General features: G+C 45.2%; 1 protein-coding gene across 2 annotated transcripts in view; it reads left to right on the top strand.

The window, feature by feature from the left end:
* The first annotated feature begins 664 nt into the window (after positions 1-664).
* Positions 665-20,867, top strand: part of LOC103176619 (RNA-binding protein 5) — a 29,982-nt gene continuing 9,779 nt past the window's right edge. Inside the window, exons 1-14 of one of the 2 annotated variants that reach the window (XM_007890269.2) lie at positions 665-775; positions 3,435-3,509; positions 5,502-5,943; positions 6,783-6,938; positions 7,403-7,475; positions 10,844-10,917; positions 12,311-12,388; positions 13,323-13,383; positions 13,979-14,041; positions 16,015-16,175; positions 17,605-17,702; positions 19,440-19,527; positions 20,008-20,085; positions 20,433-20,526. In XM_007890269.2, coding sequence (XP_007888460.1) covers positions 3,484-3,509; positions 5,502-5,943; positions 6,783-6,938; positions 7,403-7,475; positions 10,844-10,917; positions 12,311-12,388; positions 13,323-13,383; positions 13,979-14,041; positions 16,015-16,175; positions 17,605-17,702; positions 19,440-19,527; positions 20,008-20,085; positions 20,433-20,526 — 1,492 coding nt within the window. In that variant the 5' untranslated portion in view covers positions 665-775; positions 3,435-3,483. The remainder of the gene's footprint in view (positions 776-3,434; positions 3,510-5,501; positions 5,944-6,782; positions 6,939-7,402; positions 7,476-10,843; positions 10,918-12,310; positions 12,389-13,322; positions 13,384-13,978; positions 14,042-16,014; positions 16,176-17,604; positions 17,703-19,439; positions 19,528-20,007; positions 20,086-20,432; positions 20,527-20,867) is intronic. The other variant, XM_007890270.2, reaches the window with a different exon arrangement.

Here is a 20,867-nt window from a genome sequence, read left to right as displayed (position 1 = left end):
GGGGGGCAGTGCTGCATTGTCCTCGTCACCCTCAACAGCCAATGTGACCCACCGATCCTCACTGCCAAGGACAATGGCTCAATGCGTCTGGAGGGGACGTGTGGTTGTAGAGGAGCAGAGGTACACGCGCCGGCTGGGGAGAGAAGTAGAAACTGGATACATTGCATCATAATAAAGCAAATAAATTATACAGCCGAGGTCACATCAGAGCGACAGACATTTACAGCTGCAACATCTTATGTTCACCCCCACACCCCCTACTCTCTCTCTCTCTCTCTCTCTCACGCTAACCGACACCAAATAATAAATTGGTCATTTTCAATCCACGACTGTTTGTGGGACATTGCTGTGCGCGATTGGCTGCCGCGTTCGCCCACAAATATACAGTCAATTCACTTTACAGTGTGTTCTGTGAAGCGCTTTGAGACATTGAGAAGACGTGAAAAGCGCAATATCAAATGCGAGGATTATTATTATTATATTAAACTACAACTTCCCAGCAGACAGCTGTCTGCCATCGCCAGGAAACCAACCTCAGTCCCGGCATGCCGCGCGGGCGAGCCGACCTCCTCAGTCCCGGCATGCCGCGCGGGCGAGCCGACCTCCTCAGTTCCGGCATGCCGCGCGGGCGAGTCGACCTCCTCTGTCCCAGCATGCCGCGCGGTGTGCTGGAGGCGGATGTGAGAGGAGCGCAGGCGCCTGTCTCAACCGCCATTTTGGATGCGTCAGCGGTGGAAGGAGGAGAGATTGGGGAAGAAGTGCGTTTGTGTGTCAGGTAAAGCGCAGGCCCGAATCGGGCGGCCTTCCGTTCATTCCACACCAGGTTATTCATTCAGCGTGTGTCCAGGCACAAGTAGGTGACAGTTTGGGGCGGAATGTGAAAAGCCAGCGAGGTCTCAGCTCGTGATGAAGAGCGACTGAGAAGACAGAAGACAGAGCGGCCATTTGCAGAGCAACGTCCGCAGGTTCCCTTCCCCCACACACGAGCCCTGCCCCCCCTATCCGTTACCTCGCCACAGGTGCCCTGCCAACCCCTGCCCTCTGACGCCGCCCCTGCCCCCCCATCGTCCCTGACCACCTTCCCTGGCATCCAACTACCCAGACCCTGCCCCTTCCCCCACCCCGGACCCTGCCCCCCACTCCTTCCCTCCCTCGCCCCCCCTTTCCCTCTTCCCGCCCCGCGCGCCTCCCCCTCGGCCCTCCCCTCGCCCTCCCCTCGCCCCACCCCCTTTCCTCGCCCCCCGCCTTTCCTGCCCCCCCCTTCCTGCCCCCCCTTTCCTGCCCCCCCCTTTCCTGGTCCCCCCTTTCCTGGCCCGCCCTCCCTCGCCCACCCCGCACTCCCTCGCCCGCCCCCCTTTCCTGGCCCGCCCGCCCCGCCCTCTCTCGCCCGCCCCGCCCTCCTCGCCCCCCGCCCTCGCTCACCCGCCCTCCCTCGCCCGCCCCTTCCCCCACCCGCTCCCTCGCCCGCCCGCCCCCTCCCTCGGCCGCCGCCTCGCACGCGCCCCCCCTTCCCTCGCCCGCGCCCTCCTTCCCGCGCCCGCCTTCCCTTGCCTGCCCCTCCCTTGCCCGCCCCCCTCCCTCGCCTGCTTGCCCCGCCCGCCCTCGCCCCCCCTCCCTCGCCCGCCCCCCCACCTCCCTCGCCCCCCCACCTCCCTCGCCCCCCCCTCCCTCGCCCGCCCCCCCTCCCTCGCCCGCCCCCCCCTCCCTCGCCCGCCCCCCCTCCCTCGCCCGCCCCCCCCTCCCTCGCCCGCCCCCCCCTCCCTCGCCCGCCCCCCCCTCCCTCGTCCGCGCCCCCCTCCCTCGTCCGCGCCCCCCCTCCCTCGTCCGCGCCCCCTTACCCGCCCGCGCCCCCCTCCCTCGCCCCCCCCTCCCTCGCCCTCCCTCCCTCGCCCCCCCCTCCCTCGCCCCCCCTCCCTCGCCCTCCCGCCCCCTCCCTCGCCCTCGCCCTCCCGCCCCCTCCCTCGCCCTCCCGCCCCTCGCCCGCCCGTCCCTCGCCCGCCCGTCCCCTCCCTCGCCCTCCCTCGCCCGCCCCCCCCTCGCCCGCCCCCCCCCCTCGCCCGCCCCCCCCCTCGCCCGCCCCCTCCCTCGCCCGCCCCCTCCCTCGCCCTTCCGCCCCCTCCCTCGCCCTTCCGCCCCCTCCCTCGCCCTTCCGCCCCCTCCCTCGCCCTTCCGCCCCCTCCCTCGCCCTTCCGCCCCCTCCCTCGCCCTTCCGCCCCCTCCCTCGCCCTTCCGCCCCCTCCCTCGCCCTTCCGCCCCCCCTCGCCCGCCCCCCCTCCCTCGCCCGCCCCCGCCCCCTCCCTCGCCCGCCCCCGCCCCTCCCTCGCCCGCCCCCGCCCCCTCCCTCGCCCGCCCCCGCCCCCTCCCTCGCCCGCCCCCCCCCCCGCCCCCTCCCTCGCCCGCCCCCTCCCTCGCCCGCCCCCCCCTCGCCCGCCCCTCCCTCGCCCGCCCCCCTCCCTCGCCCCGCCCCCCTCCCCGCCCGCCCCCCCCCCCGCCCCGCCCCCCCCCCCGCCCGCCCCCCCTCCCTCGCCCGCCCCCCTCCCTCGCCCGCCCGTCCCCTCCCTCGCCCGCCCGTCCCTCCCTCGCCCGCCCGTCCCCTCCCTCGCCCGCCCGTCCCCTCCCTCGCCCGCCCGTCCCCTCCCTCGCCCGCCCGTCCCTCCCTCGCCCGCCCGTCCCCTCCCTCGCCCGCCCGTCCCCTCGCCCGCCCGCCCCTCCCTCCCTCGCCCGCCCCCTCCCTCGCCCGCCCCCTCCCTCGCCCGCCTCCTCCCTCCCTCGCCCTCCCTCGCCCTCCCGCCCCCTCCCGCCCCCTCCCTCCCTCGCCCTCCCGCCCCCTCCCTCGCCCTCCCGCCCCCTCCCTCGCCCCCCGCCCCTCCCTCGCCCTCCCCCCCCCCTCGCCCCCGCCCCCTCCCTCGCCCGCCCCCCCCCCCTCGCCCGCCCCCCCCCTCGCCCGCCCCCCCCCCCCCCCCTCGCCCCCCCCCCCCTCCCCCCCCTTCCCTCGCCCCCCCTTTCCCTCGCCCCCCCCTTTCCCTCGCCCCCCCTTCCCTTGCCCCCCCCTTCCCCGCGTGCGCCCCCGCTTTCCGCACGCATGCCCCCCCCCTTTTTGCCAAGTTTTAACAAAAGGTTATCGACCTGAACGTTAATTAATTTTCCTTTTTCCATAGATGCTACCTCACCTGCTGCGTGTTTCCAGAGATTTCTGTTTTTACTATTTTTTATAAATAATATCGTATTTGATATCGCACCTATCATGTTGAAGTACTTCACAGGCAGTTACTGTCAATTGTAGTGATTGTTACTTGAAGGTAAACAATAGCGTTCAGTAAATACCCAAAAACCTCCATGAAGTGAATGTTTATCTGGAGATTTGTTGGCCAGGGGAACATCAGGAGCTTTTTGTGTCCCATCTTCACCCAATATTCTGTTTTTTTCCATTGTAGATCCATTCATTGCATTGGAGAAGCACTGTGTTCACAATATTCCGTAACAATGGGATATGATAAATATGATAAACGGTAAGTTTTATGCATAATCGTGCTTTTGTAGAGTCCTGAAGTTAGAGCACTCGCTTTGCAAGCGAGAGACCTGAGTTCAATTCCCGGCAGGGCGAAACCTTGGGCAAGTTTCCTTACTCCACACGCCTAATAATAATCCCTCCAAAACAATAATAAATTGATCATTTTCAATCTACGATTGTTTGTGGGACATTGCTGTGCGCAATTGACTGCCGCGTTCGCCCACAAATATACAGTCAATTCACTTTACAGTTTGTTCTGTGAAGTGCTTTGGGACGTCCTCCCGATGTGAAAAGCGCTATATCAAATGCAAGTATTATTATCATTTTTGTAGGGAAATAAGAATAGAGGATGTTAATCGGATGCTTTTGGCTTTGTTACTGGTCAAAAAAAATTTTTTTGTACCAGAGCAACGCTTTAAAGCTGGCCTTTGATCAGTTTTCCTTCCTATTGGTACAATCTAACTATTCTAAATTGAAACGATCTATGTCACTGATCCCTGTTAACTCTTATCAAAGGCCCTCATAATTTTAAAGACCTCAATTAGATCACCTCTCCACCTTTGTTCCTTTGGGGAAAAAATAGCATTAAGCTCATGTTCTAATTTGTGCATTTCTCCCTGCAACCCAACGTAGTACTGCTTAAGTAGATTTAGGTTTGTCTGATTACGTAATTCTACATGCTCCCCCTGTGGTGACATCATCCGCAGACATGGAGTTAACTTCCACATGTATGCGGATGACACCCAACTCTACCTTTCCTCCTCTACTCTCAACTCCACGACCACCGATGTCCTGACAGCTGCCTGTCCGACATCGAGTCCTGGACGAGAGACAACTTTCTTCAGCTCAATGTGCGAAAAACCGAGGCCCTCCTGATTGGTTCGCGTCAGCGCCTCCGCACCTCAGGCGCTGACACCATCAGCATCCAAGGCTGCACTCTCCACCTCTCAAAGCCAGTCAGGAACCTCGGCATTTTGTTCGACCCTGAGCTGTCCTTTCTCCCTCACATCCGCACCACAACTGGCACCGCCTTCCATCACCTCCGGAACATCGCCAGACTACGCCATTACCTCACCCCTCACGCTGCTGAAACCCTGGTTCACGCCTTTGTCACCTCAAGGCTGGACTATGGGAACTCTCTCCTCGCCGGCCTTCCCGCCACCTCCCTCCACACTGCAGGTCATTCAGAACTCTGCAGCTCGTGTACTGTCCAGCACCAGGCTTCGGGACTACATCTCTCCCAACCTCGCTCGCCTCCACTGGCTCCCCATCCCCCAGAGGATTGATTTCAAGATCCTCATCCTCACCTACAAGGCCATTCACGGCCTCGCTCCCTCCTACCTCTCCAACCTACTATCCCGCTACCTACCTGCCCGTACCCTCCGTTCCTCCGGCTCCGGTCTGCTCCACGTCCCCCGCCCCAATCGCCCTACCATTGGTGGTCGGGCCTTCAGCCTCTCAGCCCCGAGGCTCTGGAACTCTATCCCCCAGTGCCTTCGCCGCCTCCTCCCTCTCCTCCTTCAAGGCCGGTCTCAAAACCTTTCTCTTTGACCGAGCCTTCAGCTCCCCTCTCGACTCTCTTTCCCCTTCTCGCTCCCTCCCATCCCTCACCTCATCCTGACCATTTCCACCCTCCTCGCTCCCTCCCCTCACCCTGACCATTTCCCCCCTGCTCGGGTCATGACCCAACTGTGCAGCGCCTTGGGCCGTCCTCCTGACCTGAAAGGCGCTTTATAAATGGAATCCTGTTGTTGTTGTTGTTGTTGTTGTAGTCATCTGACTTTCTCAAGTTTCAGATAATTAAGTTTTGTGCTTTTTAAATAAACCATTACTGTTTAGCCAACCTAGTCATGTTGTGTCATCCTGATGGGTTCCTTCCTTTAGGGACACCAACCGGGCATGCTCCTCCTGCCACAGTCATGATATTCATAATTTTTCTGTTGTGATTTCTGCTAAAAGTATCTGCATTGGATTTTTTTTCCTGTACCAGTGAGACCAGTCGAAGTGAACGAAGTGGTCGATATGGTTCTGAACGGAGCAGAGAAGAATATCGAGACTCGAGAGGGAGACGAAACTATGATTACAAGGATGTTGATTATCGTGCTCCACCGAGTCATAGCCGGGAATACGAACGTGAATATGATCGGGAGTATGACCGAGAGCACGATCGGGACTATGACCATGAATATGATCATGATCATGACCGGGAGTATGTTCTGGAGCAAGATCGAGAGTACGATCAGGAAGATGATCAAGAGTATGATCGGGAAGACGATCGAGAGTATGATCGGGAACGCGACCGGGATTATGATCGCGATTATGACCGGGATTATGACCGAGATTATGACCGGGAGTATGACCGGGATAGACGACGCAGTGATTATCACAGCAGTGAGCACCATCAAGACTACAGGGATTATGAGAATTCTGAGGTATAGTGCTACGTCAACTTGCATTTATAGTATTCTTCACGTAGGAGAACCTCTTTACATTGATGGGGTCAGATATTGCCTGGGGTGGGGTGCGTTATGTCAGGATGGTAATTGCCTTAGTAGCAGATCATCCAGAACTTTGTAGCCATAGCTTCATGCACCAATCTCCGCGACCCTATCACCGCCATCCTCGCCTGGTTCCATGGCTCCCCATCACTCAAAGGATACAATTCAAGATCCTGACCCTCATCTCCAAAGCCCTCCATGGCCTTGCTCCTCTCTACCTCTTTGATCTTCTAATCCCCTACCAACCTGTGCACTCCCTCTGCTCAGCGGGTTCCGTTGATGACCCTCCTCTTCGACCGGCCCTTCATTCACCCTCCTACCCCTATTCTCCCCACCCTCCACCTCTTCTGATCTCAACCACCAGCTTGGGTGTGGATCCCTGACTGTCCAGTGCCTTGGGATGTCCTCCTGACGTGGAAGGGCCTACACAAATGTAATTTGTTGTTGCTTTGAGAGCTTTGGTAATGTTCTGTAATGATCAATTTAGTAGTGCACAGCAATAGGTATGTTTAGTCTTCCTTTTCAACAAGTCTGTTCCTATCTATATAAAATTTTGGTGTTCAGTCTGATGTTGCTGTATGAGATGTTGAATGCTATTTAATCCACTAACTCATTTGAATGTTAGTTAAAAATGTACTCATAGTCATGCAACACTTTTACTATGGAGAAATACTGAACAATACAATTATAGCTTTTCTCCTTTCGAGCTTGGAGAAAATAGAGGCTTTAAGTGAGTATGGCATTTCTCACAGAAAAATTCTCTTTGCTTCCAGAGTTTTGAAGAAGACAACAGATTTGACAAGTCTGAGGAGGGCCATTATTCCGATGGTGACTACAAAGATCATGATTACAGAAACAATGGAGCTAAAGAGAAAAAGAACAGAACAATTATGTTGAGAGGTCTTCCTTCATCAACAACCAGAGAGGATGTGTGTATATATATATTTTTTTATATATATAAAAATATAAATATATATATTTATATGTTTTTTATAAAATATTTTTGTAAAACATTTTATTGATTGTTTTTCAATGGCTAGGTTACTTGGAATTTTTGTAGTACAAACCTGAGGGTTAGAGCAATATGTGGTGAATGTCTTGTCTTCTCTTATGGAGAGCTATATCCTTTGTGGTCAGATGTAGATTGTTGATGTGATTATTGACATTGATTGATTGAAACTAAAAATGTGAATTATAAATATATTTATATAAATTTGTATTTGCCCATAAACTGGTATCCATCAAAAAAAGCAAACAAGCTGTAACCCAGACCAGAGTCATTTTAATACCAGTGTAACAAATTATAAATGCAGAAATTTGCAATTAGACATTTTAACTAATTTGATATTTGCATGATCGAGGAGGGAAAAACAATGTACTTGTTATTTTTCAGATTCTTGAATTGCTGAAGGATTATGATGGGGTTCAGCCCAAAGACGTGCGAGTGATGAGGTGCAAAGAATCAGGTGAGATTTTGGATACTCTTCCAAATGTTTCCAATAAAGTAGAGCAAAACATTCATTTTATGTTCCCACTGCTGAATTTGGGCTAGACCATAGGCCTTTGCTGTGGCTGAGGAACATAATAGTATAAAGAACTGATTAATAGCCGTAACAAATATAGGTTGGAGGTGCTTGCAAGGTAATAATTGATGTGCAAGCCAGAAACCTTCAGTGATATTCCTGCATCTTAAGATCTTATTTGAAGTTTCAAAAGCAGTAATGTTTATATACCAAGAGCAACTGCCAAACTGAATATCGTACACAATAAACGTCTGTTGTGCAATAGGGAACTCATGCTGATTGAAGACTTTCTTTTCACTTATCACTGTTGTGGTCCACATGCTACAACCTTAATTATGCAATTATGGATTACAATGATGATCTGAATGATAGTTGTAAAGCTTGATTTTGTGGGGGAGTTTAGTGCCTAAACCTGGAAGTATCACCACTGACTATAACTCTTGTACCTGTCAGAAACTGAAATGTCATAGCATAGTTTTATTCATGTGATGAAATCAAATTAATGGTAGGATTCCCATTACCAGCAGAAAGGTCTTTTTGCAATATGTTCTCTAATTAAGCTTAATCTTTCACCACCTTCCCCCCAACCTTGAGGCTGTGAGAACTTGTGGTGGCATTTTGCTACTGCAGGTGATTCAAGAGCGCTGTAGGATTGTTGACATTTTTTTCTGCATATTTGATTGCTTTTAGAGGAATGGGTTAATCTTTCTTCGGTAGCCATTGAAATCCTGCATGCCAAAATACATGGGTTATGTTTATAGAAAACATAGCAATACTCCATAGGCCTTTTCTGTGCTAGCTCTTTTAAAAAGCATTCTGTCTGCTATTTTTGTTCAACAATAACAATGACCCTCATTACCTCCTCAAATGAGTCAATAATTGTTCTGTTGAGTGAAAAATATAACATTTAATATGTTAGCTCAAACAATTGATAGGAGCAAGATTTGTAGCAGTGCTAATATCATTTAGAACCTTTAGCTTTCTTGTTCAAAGTAAGCTGCATATGGCAGGATCATTTGCATCATTCTTTGTTGTGTATGAGTGAGCTGGAACAGCTTCCAACTTGCATCCATGGGGAATAGATTTTTTTTCATATAGGACCAATTTTCTCCTCGAGTTACCTCTGAAGGCATTGGATGGATACCATTCTACGAGTGCTGGCAGCCTATTACCTTACTCGAGTGACCATTCATTGTGTGTGAGCCAAGAAATTAAGTGTCAACAGGATTGGCATCAAGCTTTTTGAAATCATCAACATCACTATAATAGTCTCCAGATCTCCTGATACAATGACAAAATTAATCCCAATCTTTTTAAAACATATGTGCTGTGTGGATGGTTTCAAATTTTAATAAAAACTCCCTATTTATATATGGTATTGGAGCATTTCCTGCTGATTTTACACATAGCAATATGACATTTTCAGCAGATATTTATAGTCCCTGTCCGCTGTGTCGGCATTCATATTAAATGCTGTTAAGACAGAGTAAGGTATAACAGAAATGTATAACAAAATGGCTACTTTGAGTTGCAGTCGTCATTTTAAAAGGAGACCTCTTATGAAATAGCCTGACATTACCTCTAATTTTACTGAGCATTTAAATATCTAAAATCACCATTACTTATACCTTTTTAGTATTAGATTATTATCTTAGATTAGATGTGTCTCATGAGTTGATAGCTTAATGCTTTTCCTGAGATTCTTGTATCCTACAGAATGCAATTTAGTTTTAGGAGGAAATAAGAGATGTTGATTAAAATTTTAAATCCAAGACTAGGGTTTGTATTTTACTTGGACACTAGATTTTTTTTTTGATCCGCTAAACACTTGGATGTGTGTGATAACTTTCAAAAATCTGTCTGCTATCTGCCATATAACTGCTAGGATAATTATCCTTTTACTTTAAATTGGCGGTGGGGGAAACAGCTGTACTTTGCCTATAATGTACGATTTGAAATGTTCTTTATATTCAACTCTGTTCAATCAGCCTCATATTCGTCACTGGGTTGCAACTTTATAATGCTCTATGGGATGGTGGGGGGGTGGAAGAGAAGAGGGGAAAAAATTGTTCTGTATAAAGCCAGTGGTATGATACTATCTCTTTATGATTTTTAGAATTATTAATTCAATCAAAATGGACCTGGATTCAAAACTGACCTGATCTATATGCTTCAGCAAGTCAGTTTCTTCTTGAGAAAGATAATTAGGGTAGCTTGTTGGAATTTGCTTATGCAGACAGGCGTAATTTCGTTATTTTTTTATTCTGCAACTTTGATCCTTGCTAAAACGCGAGGCTTTGGTGAGAGAGTTTCCTTTGTAGGGCTGGGTTGACGTTTTTGAATTTGGTGATCTGAAACTAATTTAATTGGAGACCATTATATAGTCTTCATCTCATTGGATCTTCATCAGAATTTCTTTGTGACATCAGTGGGGTGCGACATTTGAATGTGCACACCTAGCTAAAACTTGGTTGCAAAGTGCCATTTATTTTTGAATAGTGTCAGTTTCTTTCACGGGAAGGTGGGGCCTCAAATTTGTTTCATATGAAAAATGGAACCTTCATTACTGAAGTGACTCAGATAGGATAAATGGCTCAACCCACTACCTTCTGACCTAGAGGTTAGAGTGCTACCAACATATCCAAGTTGGCACACACCAATGTTCCAGAACAAGCCTGTTCATTAGAGCAATAAATGTCATCTGCATCTTGTTACTTTTGGGTATATGGTAATAGAGTGCCTCATTGTTTGGGAGAGTTCTTGATCCTGAATGGGGTTCAGGAAGGCGGGTAATTGAAATGGGTCTTTTTGTGGAATGGGCCTTTTTCACACATCACCTCAAATTCTAGTTTGCCTTGACCTGTGGCTGCCTGTTCAACCAGAGAATGTGTGTTACAGGGAAAAGAGAGTTTACAATATTTTCAGAATACACTGGTGAATATCTTGGTGTTAAAATCATCTACAGTTCATACTTGTTTAAACAGGTAAGTTAAAACTCCAGCAATGCTCGTCGCAGTTGGAATTATTGCAACGACTTTTATTGTATACCAGTACCAAAGTAGGATAACTTTTATTACAAATGCAGCTGAGAATGTCAGCTGTTTGCTTTGTTTTTGATGTGCATTTTTTGAAAATGATTTTTGTAAAAAAACAATGGGGTTCTGTTCCCTTCTGTGGCAAAAAAGGACATTAAGGTCTCTTTATCATTGCTGCACAAATACATTTGTACAGATCACGTGGCGACAGATTGAATGGCTGCTTTAAACACGCTGACTAACACAATCCCGTCTATATCTGAATGCTGTCTCTAGGTCAAAGCCGTGGTTTCGCCTTCGTGGAGTTTAATCACTTGCAGGACGCAACAAGATGGATGGAGGCCAATCAGGTTGCTTCATAACAAGTCTAGATTTCTTGTCGAAAAAAACAGGATCAAGTGTTTAAAAAAGCTGCTGGAAAGACTTGGAGTCACCAGAATTTGCCTCCCTCAAATTCCAGTTTTCCCTGACCAGTGGGAAACAATCCATTATTTTTGAGTTTTAGAAATTTATTTGTGTGCTCATGAGCCTGATAGCGTCTTGCTGTAAAAATGTGATAGGTTACCTGCAGTTAGTTATACAGCTTTGACCACCTGTGTTTGCAAATCTTTTCAGATATTTTAATGGAAATCCGTATAGTGAATAGTAAATTGAACCATCGACTTGTGTAGTGGAGAGGTTTGTCACCTTGGGCATAAGTCGTCTGTCACGAATTCCCCTCCCCACTCCCAAAAAGAATTGTTTTCTGTGATGCATAGCATTAAATTTACCAGTAATTGGCAGCCTGTGCCACTTTCCTTCTGAATCCGATTTTCAGGAATGCATCTTCTTTCTGTCAGATTTCTGACATGGGTGGGGGTGGGTGCTGCTGATCATAATTGTGCTCCATTGAAGCCAACTGTTGTGTATAAGGGAAGGTGCTGGTTTGCTGCTGCTGAATGTTGTTAGTGTGCCTTGTAAATATGTGATTCTTAAACTTGTTTACAAAGTGCACTAGAGCCATCTAGTGGCAGCACAAGATCATCACACAGTTGGTGTTTGTGGCAGTTCATTAGATTTTATCACCTTCTACTTACCCAAACATCAAATCCCATAGTCATTGTGCAGTTTATTGATGCTCAGCTGCCTGGATGTGTTGAGGATTAGTGGAAATGTATCTTTGATAAGTTAGGTGAAACATCCAAGTACTTTTTTCTTCAATTGAGAAGTTGAAGGGTTGTGGGAATGTTGATATTCCTGACTTGTATGTGAAATTTAATCTAACATTTGCCTAGTTTTCCCCTCTGTAGTGAACCTTTACCATACACTGACATATCAACAACTGCAGACTTTGCATTCAATCTGCTTATCCCACGTTACTTTAGGAGGCAAGGAAATTTGTCCTTGCAGATTATGTGAGAATAATAGAAGAGCCCAAACCAAGAAGTCAAAAAGGATCAGTTGTTGATGATGATGAAGGTCGTATCAGTAAAGCCAGTGCTTGATTAGATTTGCTTTTTGGTAGAAAAGGCATCTTTTCTTTTCATCTTCCAAGATTTAAGACCCAATGTCACCCTTGAAGTAAAAATTATGGCTATATGTAGGTGACTAAATCTACATCTGGGAGACCTTTATATTTTCCGACATCTTAATTGTTTTTAGTGTAGTTTCCACTTCTATGAGAAGCCGGTGTGATCTGTGTAAACAAATGAACAGGGCTACACCACATTGAGAAGTTTCTGACTGACTTCTTGTTCTCAACAGAGACACCTCACGATTCTTAGAAGATATGTCCCGATGCATTACAGCACAAAGCCATTTGAGGATTGGAGTTGCAGCAAGGTAATAACAATAAAAGGATTCAGACTTGCCATAGCTTATCATTTAATTTTCCACTAAATTCCCATCACTGAATTGGGTCTTTAATTTCTCATGTTATTATTATTCTTGTTTTATCAATGATATTTGAACATGTTGGAGTAGAGTATGCCATGCTATGTGTATAGGGAGAATCAAATCAATCTGTAGTGGTCTCAGAACTCCCATTCCAGAGTACAGCTGATGATAGGGCAGCCAGCCTGACTCATTGGCAGGACTTAGAAGGGCAATCAAATCACTATGGTCAAGAAGACTTTTTTTATTTAAAAAAAGTGCCCTATCTACTGGCATGGCATTAATTGACCCAAATGAGATTGGAAAGCACTGTCTGCTGTGTTGCATGGCCTTGACAATCCTATTGAATGTAATGACTTGTATCCATGTAGTAGGATGGTGGTCACTATTAAATATTGTCCCATTCCTGCCGTTTAACGGGGAGAATTAGAAGAGTCTATGTAATTGAAAAACATTTGGTTGTCATGCATTTATTGATTAATAGTGCACCCAGCTGCAGCAAATTGTGGACTAGTTTTGAGTTTGATGTTGGGATGAGCAATGCTAGTTATTTTCACCCCAGTGACAGCAGTGGGTACCACATCAGGTATAGATGAGTAGGATAAAGCTCTCACTACAGTATTCTAATTCCATTTTGTCCTCTGATGAAGAAAAGTCCTCTCTTGTCCTTTTGTATTTTGGTCTCTCCACCTAGAAACAAATTGAGACAGTTCCAGCTTCTCACATAGACAGAGGTCAGAGGAGACTTTAAGATCACCCTGGATGGAATTCAGACTTGTGACATTACCCCATTGAGTGATACTCAATGCTAACAGGAATTGATCTGGTGACTGTATTTTTGTGGATTCCACTATTATGAATACTTAATTTTTTTTTTACACAGTGTGGAGTAACCAACTTCAAGCGGCGAGAGAGATGCTTTAAGTGTGATGCTCTGAAGCCTGGTAAGGAGCTCTGAACTTTTTCAAACTAATGCAACTAAGGACAACACTGTGACGCAACAAACAGTGCATGTGCTGCAGGGTGGTAGGATGCAGGGTTTTGCATCTACATATTTCCGTCTCATCTGTGGAGAAGCATTCCCACAAGGAGGGAAGAATCAGAGGGCTGGGCACACTTGCACACCTCCTGCTAGTTGGCTATTGAGTGATATTGATGGAGGCCTGGGAATAAGTGTCCAGTCTATCTTGGTCAGAAAATGCATGGTGCAGGGGAACAAAACACAAATCAATAGTTTTCTCTAATTTAACATATTGTAGATTCTCAGAAACCTTTTAAGTACTGAGGTATTCAGTTTTTGAAAATGTTTCCAAACTAGAAATGTCTGAGATTGCAGATCATTTCTTTGTTTGCAATAGCTCAAATATTACTTTTATAAAAAGGACTCATTTTGTCTTTGGTATGAATGGGGTATCCCAGCCCTCACAAGGGATTGAAATATGCCATTAGTTCTTGCTCTCTTCCTCCACTGCCTCCTCCCCACCCCTCAGAAAATTCTGTCATGATGTACGTGGAGCTGTATTTCTCAATTTCTTCCAGAAACTGAAGAAGAGCAGCCTCGCATGCAAGGTGAACCATTGATGTCTGATTATACAAATGACAGTAAGTTCTGAATTCTAAAAACCCATTAAAATTCAATTTCTTAGTTTGCTGCAGGATTTTCCTCCCCCTTTCATATCTCCCTATAACCTTCCTATCTACCCTTCTTGCCCCTCCTCCCCCCACCACCAGAGGCAGTGTAATCTTCTAATCAAGATTTGGTAGTAGTAGTGTAGGAAGGTACCAACTTCAATGCCAACTATACTGTGCATGCGCACGCCAGTGGTTGAGAGTGATAAACTCTCTCCTGGAATGCATATGCCAGGTATAGTGACTGGGTTTAACATTCTAGCCTTCAGAGTTTACTGCTGTAGCATGTAGGAGCTGGAGCTGTTCTGGCATGAAATATTTCTTTTAGTTGCAAACTTTTTCTCCAAAAATGGCGTACAAATTCTCTGGAAGTTGTTGCATTTCAAATAGACCTTGGCCCAACCCTGTGCTGCACTTCATGGTATGCCCAACCTGGGTCCTCCAACATCATGAAATCTGTGGCAATTCAGAGCAGGTTAAGAAAGGAAGAATGACTTTTTATATTGAGAAACTTAAGTCAAAGTGTAGGACAGGGCAAAAGATGGAGAAAGGATGAGATGAGAATTGATGCCAACCTGGGGTCTTGAATCTTTGTATTGTGCTTGGAGATGAAGACCTGAGGGGGTGGTGAGAAGTTTTGCAGTCTTCATGTCCTGGGAGAAAATAATAGATAAGGTTATAGAATGAATTTCTGATTTCAATCGTTTGAGGATTCAGGGAGCAGGAGGAAGAGTGTGTAGAAACGGCATATTTGGGCCTTGGAAAGGGAAATACAGCAGATCAATGATCATCATGCTGATAAAATTGAGCAAAACACAAGGTTGGGAGGCCAGAGGTGAGAGAAGAATCGCCGATCAGTCGTCAGGATTTCTCTTGTCTCTAGGAGAGCAAGAGAGGTGCTCGAAGAACCTTCCCAGATATTGAAATAGTTCTAAGTCTGATGGACCTGGGCTTTTAGTTAGCTGTTAAGGTGAAAATTGGAATTTGAAATTGATGTTAAGACTGAAGAAAAATCATAAATAAGCAGAAATCTTGAAAAAGGGGGTAAGAGAATGGTGGATTCACACATTAACTAATGTATCCAGTTATCTCTGGTGGAAATGACTGGTATCGATTATTTTTGATAAATATCTGTTATTGTGCAGATTTTGAGATCAATGCGAGGCATAAGGTGTTGGGGAATGGAACATTTCATCTTTGACAACCAATGGTCCAATTGAGTACTTCAATTTTGGTTACAGCACCAGTTGGATGGAGAGTACAATCACCACCTATACTGGTCTAATATTGTATTCATTCTGCTCTGATGCTTCACCTTCTATCCAATCTTAGAAGCATCCTCCACTGGATGCCCAACCTGGGTCTTCCAAAATCATGGAATCTGGAAATTCAGAGCACCAGTTGGATAGAGCACCAGTATGAGTGTTCCAATTCCAGTAGTAACCTTGGTAGCTGTAGAGAGTTCCGAATAAGTCACTTTTGAGTTTTGGCTTCATGTCCACTTGCAACTAGATTGAGATGAGCTCTAATTATTTTTATAACTGGGCTGAGGTAAAATCCAGCTCACCAGTTGTTTTTCCCAACTGTTATCCAATGCTCGAAATCTGAAATAAAAAGCAACCATGGAACAGGTCAGTGACAATCTGAAAAAAAATACCTGTGGAACTCACAGGTGTAATCTGTCATCAGAACCAGAAACATTAACTTTCTGAACTCTTTCAGATACTTGTTGCCTTGATTTCTAGCCCTTTCTGGTTGTTTCCCTGTGTTTCATTCCGATATGAAGGATATTCTATAGATATATTTTTTCCTATTGTGAAATTGTGAAGCGGGGAGAAGAGGAAACGCAAAACAACTATGACTTCCACATGATATGATTGACGGTTTAATCCTGCTTTTAAAATCTACTGTGTAGTATAATTTGTGTGTTTTTAAATTGTCAACAGCCATCATTTTAAGGAATATTGGCCCACGTACATCGGTGGAATCTATTCTGATTGCTCTGGCCCCATATGCAATGCTGTCCACTGCAAATGTGAGACTGATCAAAGACAAGCAAACTCAACTGAACAGGGGGTTTGCCTTTGTTCAACTGGATTCACCTTTTGTAAGTTTTGTCTTGCCTTACTTAATGACTATAATGACTAATAATGAAGCTGTAGTTTAATCTGAACCACAGTTAGTAATATTTCATTTTGAGAGTTTTCTTGAGTTTCTAATGCCCACACTCTTGAGGTTGCTTGAAATATGTTTTGTATCATCTTTTGAATTTAATTTTAATACTTCTAAATTATAAGTTGTCAAATCCTTCTCTTTGGCTGACTAATTTTATCTGCACTTTGATGCAATTCATAATTTCTACGTCTTTTGTGCTTCTAATAGTTCATAGTCCTAAGTAAAGGTGGAGTGATAGGCACTGTGGTTTTTGGTCAAGCCTCACAAATTTCTTGGAACTCTTGGAGGCAATTTACTGCACAATACAATCTTAGAGAATAATTTTCTTGAATCATTTTACAAAACGCAGTTGGTAAAATGTTAGCACCTGGCACCTGAGGTACTTAAGAAGGTAAAGCATATTAAGGATAAATTTGCTAGCTTCAATGAAGATATATTACAACAAACCGCAGAAGATAGGCAGAGCTTATGGAGGAGTAGCCAGTAATACTGTGGGGAACACGTAGCCATTGGTGAATTTATAAACTCTTATGAAATTAATATAAACGCTTCTAAATTAGTATCTGAGACCAAGGAATGTTTATCTCTAGTAAAGGGCAGGGCGAAACATTAGGCAAGTTTCCTTACTCCAAACACCTCTGTTTACCTAGTAGTAAAGTAGGAACGCGGATGCTAGTCGGTGGATGGATTGCTTTTCCGGAGGTAATAATCCCTTAAAAAAAGAAAAACTGATAAATATATAAATCATAATTTGGTCACTCAATCCATGACTGTTTGTGGGACACTGCTGTACGCAATTGGCTGCCATCTTTTGTTCACAGTCAATTCACTTTACTGTATATTCTGTGAAGGGCTTTGAGACGTCTCAAAGCCATGATATGGTGCTGTATCAAATACAGGTATTATTACAACTACTAAATTATGAAGTTGCTTTCTGATTAACCCATTGCCAAGTGTATCCTTTTCATGAGTTGTCAAAGCTAATGGGTAAGAGCTTTCATGACTTTTTTCTCTTACTATAACTTTACATTGGAAATCCTCATGTCACAGTAATCTTTTTGACTTTTTTAAAATCTGTTTAATGTCATTGTGGAAAACTGACAGATCAGTGTGTAATTCCATTCAAGTTTAGTAATTCCTCGAAACCTTTAAGTTCTCTTCCTCCTATTATGGTTATCAGATTCTGAAATGTCCTTACAGTGATACAAACTAGAGTATTTAGTATGTAATTCTATGTAATTCATTCAGTGTTGTAAGTTTAGTAAGTGCTTTAAGTTGTCTTTAGAAATTAATGTTGTACACTGTCCGACCAGTTCTGAACCAGGATATGTTTAAAACTGCTCAAAATGTTTCCTTTACAGGAAGCCTCCCACCTTATTCAGATACTACTATCACTACAGCCTCCATTAAATATTGATGGCCGGACTATTAATGTTGATTTTGCCAAGTCCTTAAAGAAGTAGGTAATCAACATGTGGAATACATTTTAAATAGATTCAACATATGAATGAGGTTACTTCCTGGCTTTAAAGAATTGTTATTTTTATTGTGTGCTTGTGCCATTTCCAAGTAGAGTGGGTGATGAGCTCCCATCCTTCCTGGAGAGTCAGCTGTTTGGAGGCATTTATGTGGGTGCAGTGAGGACTAAGATTCAGCTTGCTTTCACATTTTTTCACCGCATTTTTTCCCCCATCTGTACATCCCTGATGTAGCGATCTCAATGGGCTGAGAAAATGAAATGTGCAGCCTGCTTTTCATATTGGTCTTTCAATATGCGTTTTAAAAACAATGTAAATTTCATGTTCAATTGGCTCGGTGGTAGCACTCCTGGCTCTGAGTCAGAAGGTTGTGGGTTCAAATCTCAAGTTGGAACTTGAACTCACATGGTCTAAGCTGACATTCCATTGCAGTGCCGGTGTGTTGCATTGTCAGAGGGACCGTCTTTTAGGATGAGACTTAAAACTGAGGTTCAGGTGGACGTTAAAGATCCCATGGCTGTATTTGGAAAAAGTTTCTCCCAGTGTCTTGGCTAACAATCCCCTAAATAAAGGTAGTCATTCATCTCAGGCTGTTTATGGGTTACTGGTGTGAGCAATTGTGCTGCCACATTTGCTTACAAATAGTCACTCCATTTCACAGTAATTTCTGTGAAGCACTTTGAGATGTCCTTCTGGTGTGATAAGGTGTTATATGAAATGCAGATTATTAATCTTCCCTGGAGATTGTTAGAATCTAAGAAATATTGTAGATTACTGCAGTCTATGGTAATTCAAAGCATTGGTTACCAGCCTGTCTGGCTCCTCAATGGGTCTTGGACATGTAGATGTGTCCTCCATCCTACAGCTAAAGTCCTAAATGGTAGTGTGGTTCTAGTTTGACAAGTAAAACAAAATTCTCAGTGCTGATAGTTACCTTTTTTAAGTAATATTGTGTGTATTTGGTTAATGGTGGTTAATGGGTTTCCTTGATGGCTTAATGGGTGAAGACAGAGTCCAGGGGACACTTGGTGCAGCATTGAGGTATACAGACCCAGAGGATTTCAGACTCAATTCCTGGTTTATGTTGAGTTAGCTAATCAGACCCAAGGCAACAGTTGGGGAGCTACAGTTGACCTTGGTATTCCTAGGTCTTGGGAGGTTGGGTGAAAATCAGCTTGCTTTCCCGATGCTGATAGCTATCCAGTGACCTGCACTGGAAAGTTCATCTATATGGACATCAGGTGAGAATAGAATTGATCTCTGATGTCCTGTCAGAATAACCTTACAATACTTGCTGACTGGGCTCTCACATAAGAATGGCTACTTGGGTGAGGCAGCAGAAGGCTTCAAATATTTGTGGAACTAAACTCCAGTGAGAGTTGGTCCTTCAGGAGAGGAGATGGTGGGGTGGGGACCCGCCACTAGAAAGTGGAGTTGACAGAGTTCCAGCTGTTGACTTAGGGGGATCGTTTGCTTGACTTCTACTGAATCACAATTGTTACTGAGAAGTTGGGAGTTTCAAGATTCAAACAAATAGTGTAGGTGAGTTTGGTCCGTGTTTCCAAATTGAGAACTCGAAAGTGTGAACCATTCTAGAACTCGGACTGTGATCCAGGTGCTCCTGTACTCATTCTGTTGTCTAGACTTCCTCGAAGCATGGTAACATTGCAGTACAGTATTGGCACTTTCTTATGATTCCACTATGAACTTTATTCTAGGGATCATGGCCTTTCTGAGAGTAGTAAGGTCAATTCGTCGACTGTTGCAATCACAGCTATAGCTGCAGCCCAGTGGTCTTCAAGCCAGGTAACCAGTTTTATTTACATGATACAATCTTTGTTTTAGTATGAAGGTTAAAGGTTATATTTAGTGAATCTAAATTAGCTCACATTCTCTTGTGGGTCTTTTTATGTTTCTATTGTTCTAAAATCAGAGATGCATGGATCGAGTTTGACAGTCATAAAAGTTTAGCTGACCCAGCTGAATGTTGAATTTATCAAAAAACAGTGATCCTGATTTTTTCATCTGTTCTCAGGAAGCTGGTGTTTCAGGCTGAGGTACAGCTCCATGGGTATTGGGAGCTTTGTGGTATCTCGCTCTGGTAGCAATTCTTCATGTCAGAGCCTAGACACTTAGTGTCGGCAGGCTAACTGGGGAGGGAGGCACTGCACCATAGCCAAATCAAACATTCACACATTCCATGTGGGTTCACTGGAAAACAATTGGTGGCAGAAACCCTGATGTTTTTCCCTCACATTTTAAAAATGTTTTCCATCATTATTACAGATGCAAGGGTCAGAAGATGGAAACGTTGATTACAATTACCCCCAGCCAGGGCAGGATGGCTACAATCAGTATGAACAAGTATGTATAAGAAATAAATATCAAATTCCAAATATGGCACAGAAACTAGGATGATACGGTTCTTTTAGGCACATGGTACCCACTTGAACTATTTTGTAGATAACGCAAACTATTGTAACAATTCAGTATCGAACATAAGTCATTGATCAAATACTGTACTGATCCATAAATATGTAATTCTCTTTTACCTTAGCTTTGTGTCTGGAAAGTTTAAAAAAGATAACCAAGAGAATTATATAATTAAATAGAATCTTAATGTTGCTCTAGTCTACACTTTACCTGAGAGAAGTGGTGTATTTATTCCAACGAAAAGCTGTAAATATTTTTCTAATCTATGTGTGCCACAGCTGCAATTTTCACATGACTTTCCGCAACCAAGTGGTGGTGTGGATCCTGCTCATCAAGGCTTAATGACTTACCAAGCACCGCCAGTAATCACAGGTAGAACTGTCTTTAATTTGTTTTGTTGGGTGAGACTTTGCAATAGCTTAAATTTGCTTCTCATCCAATTGAACTAACAGGTATAGTACAGAACATTTGTTCAAGTTCTACACTATACCTAAGGGAATTATTTCCAAGGAAAAGTTGTACTTGAGCACTCCAAAGATCCTACCTCTCATGAAGAGCGCTATAGAATCTAAGTTGTTGTTCTACAAGGAGCAGTTGCACAGTTTTGTACACTTAAAAAAAAAGAATTTGTTACCTGAATCCACGACTGTATGTGGGACACTGCTGTGCACAATTGGCTGCTGTGTTTCGCTCACAAAATATGCAGTTAATTC

The sequence above is a fragment of the Callorhinchus milii genome, unplaced genomic scaffold (assembly GCF_018977255.1).
Source record: "Callorhinchus milii isolate IMCB2004 unplaced genomic scaffold, IMCB_Cmil_1.0 Scaffold12, whole genome shotgun sequence".
Lineage (NCBI taxonomy): Eukaryota > Metazoa > Chordata > Chondrichthyes > Chimaeriformes > Callorhinchidae > Callorhinchus > Callorhinchus milii.
Note: the sequence above shows the minus strand (reverse complement) of the source record. Positions and strands in the feature narration are given on the sequence as shown.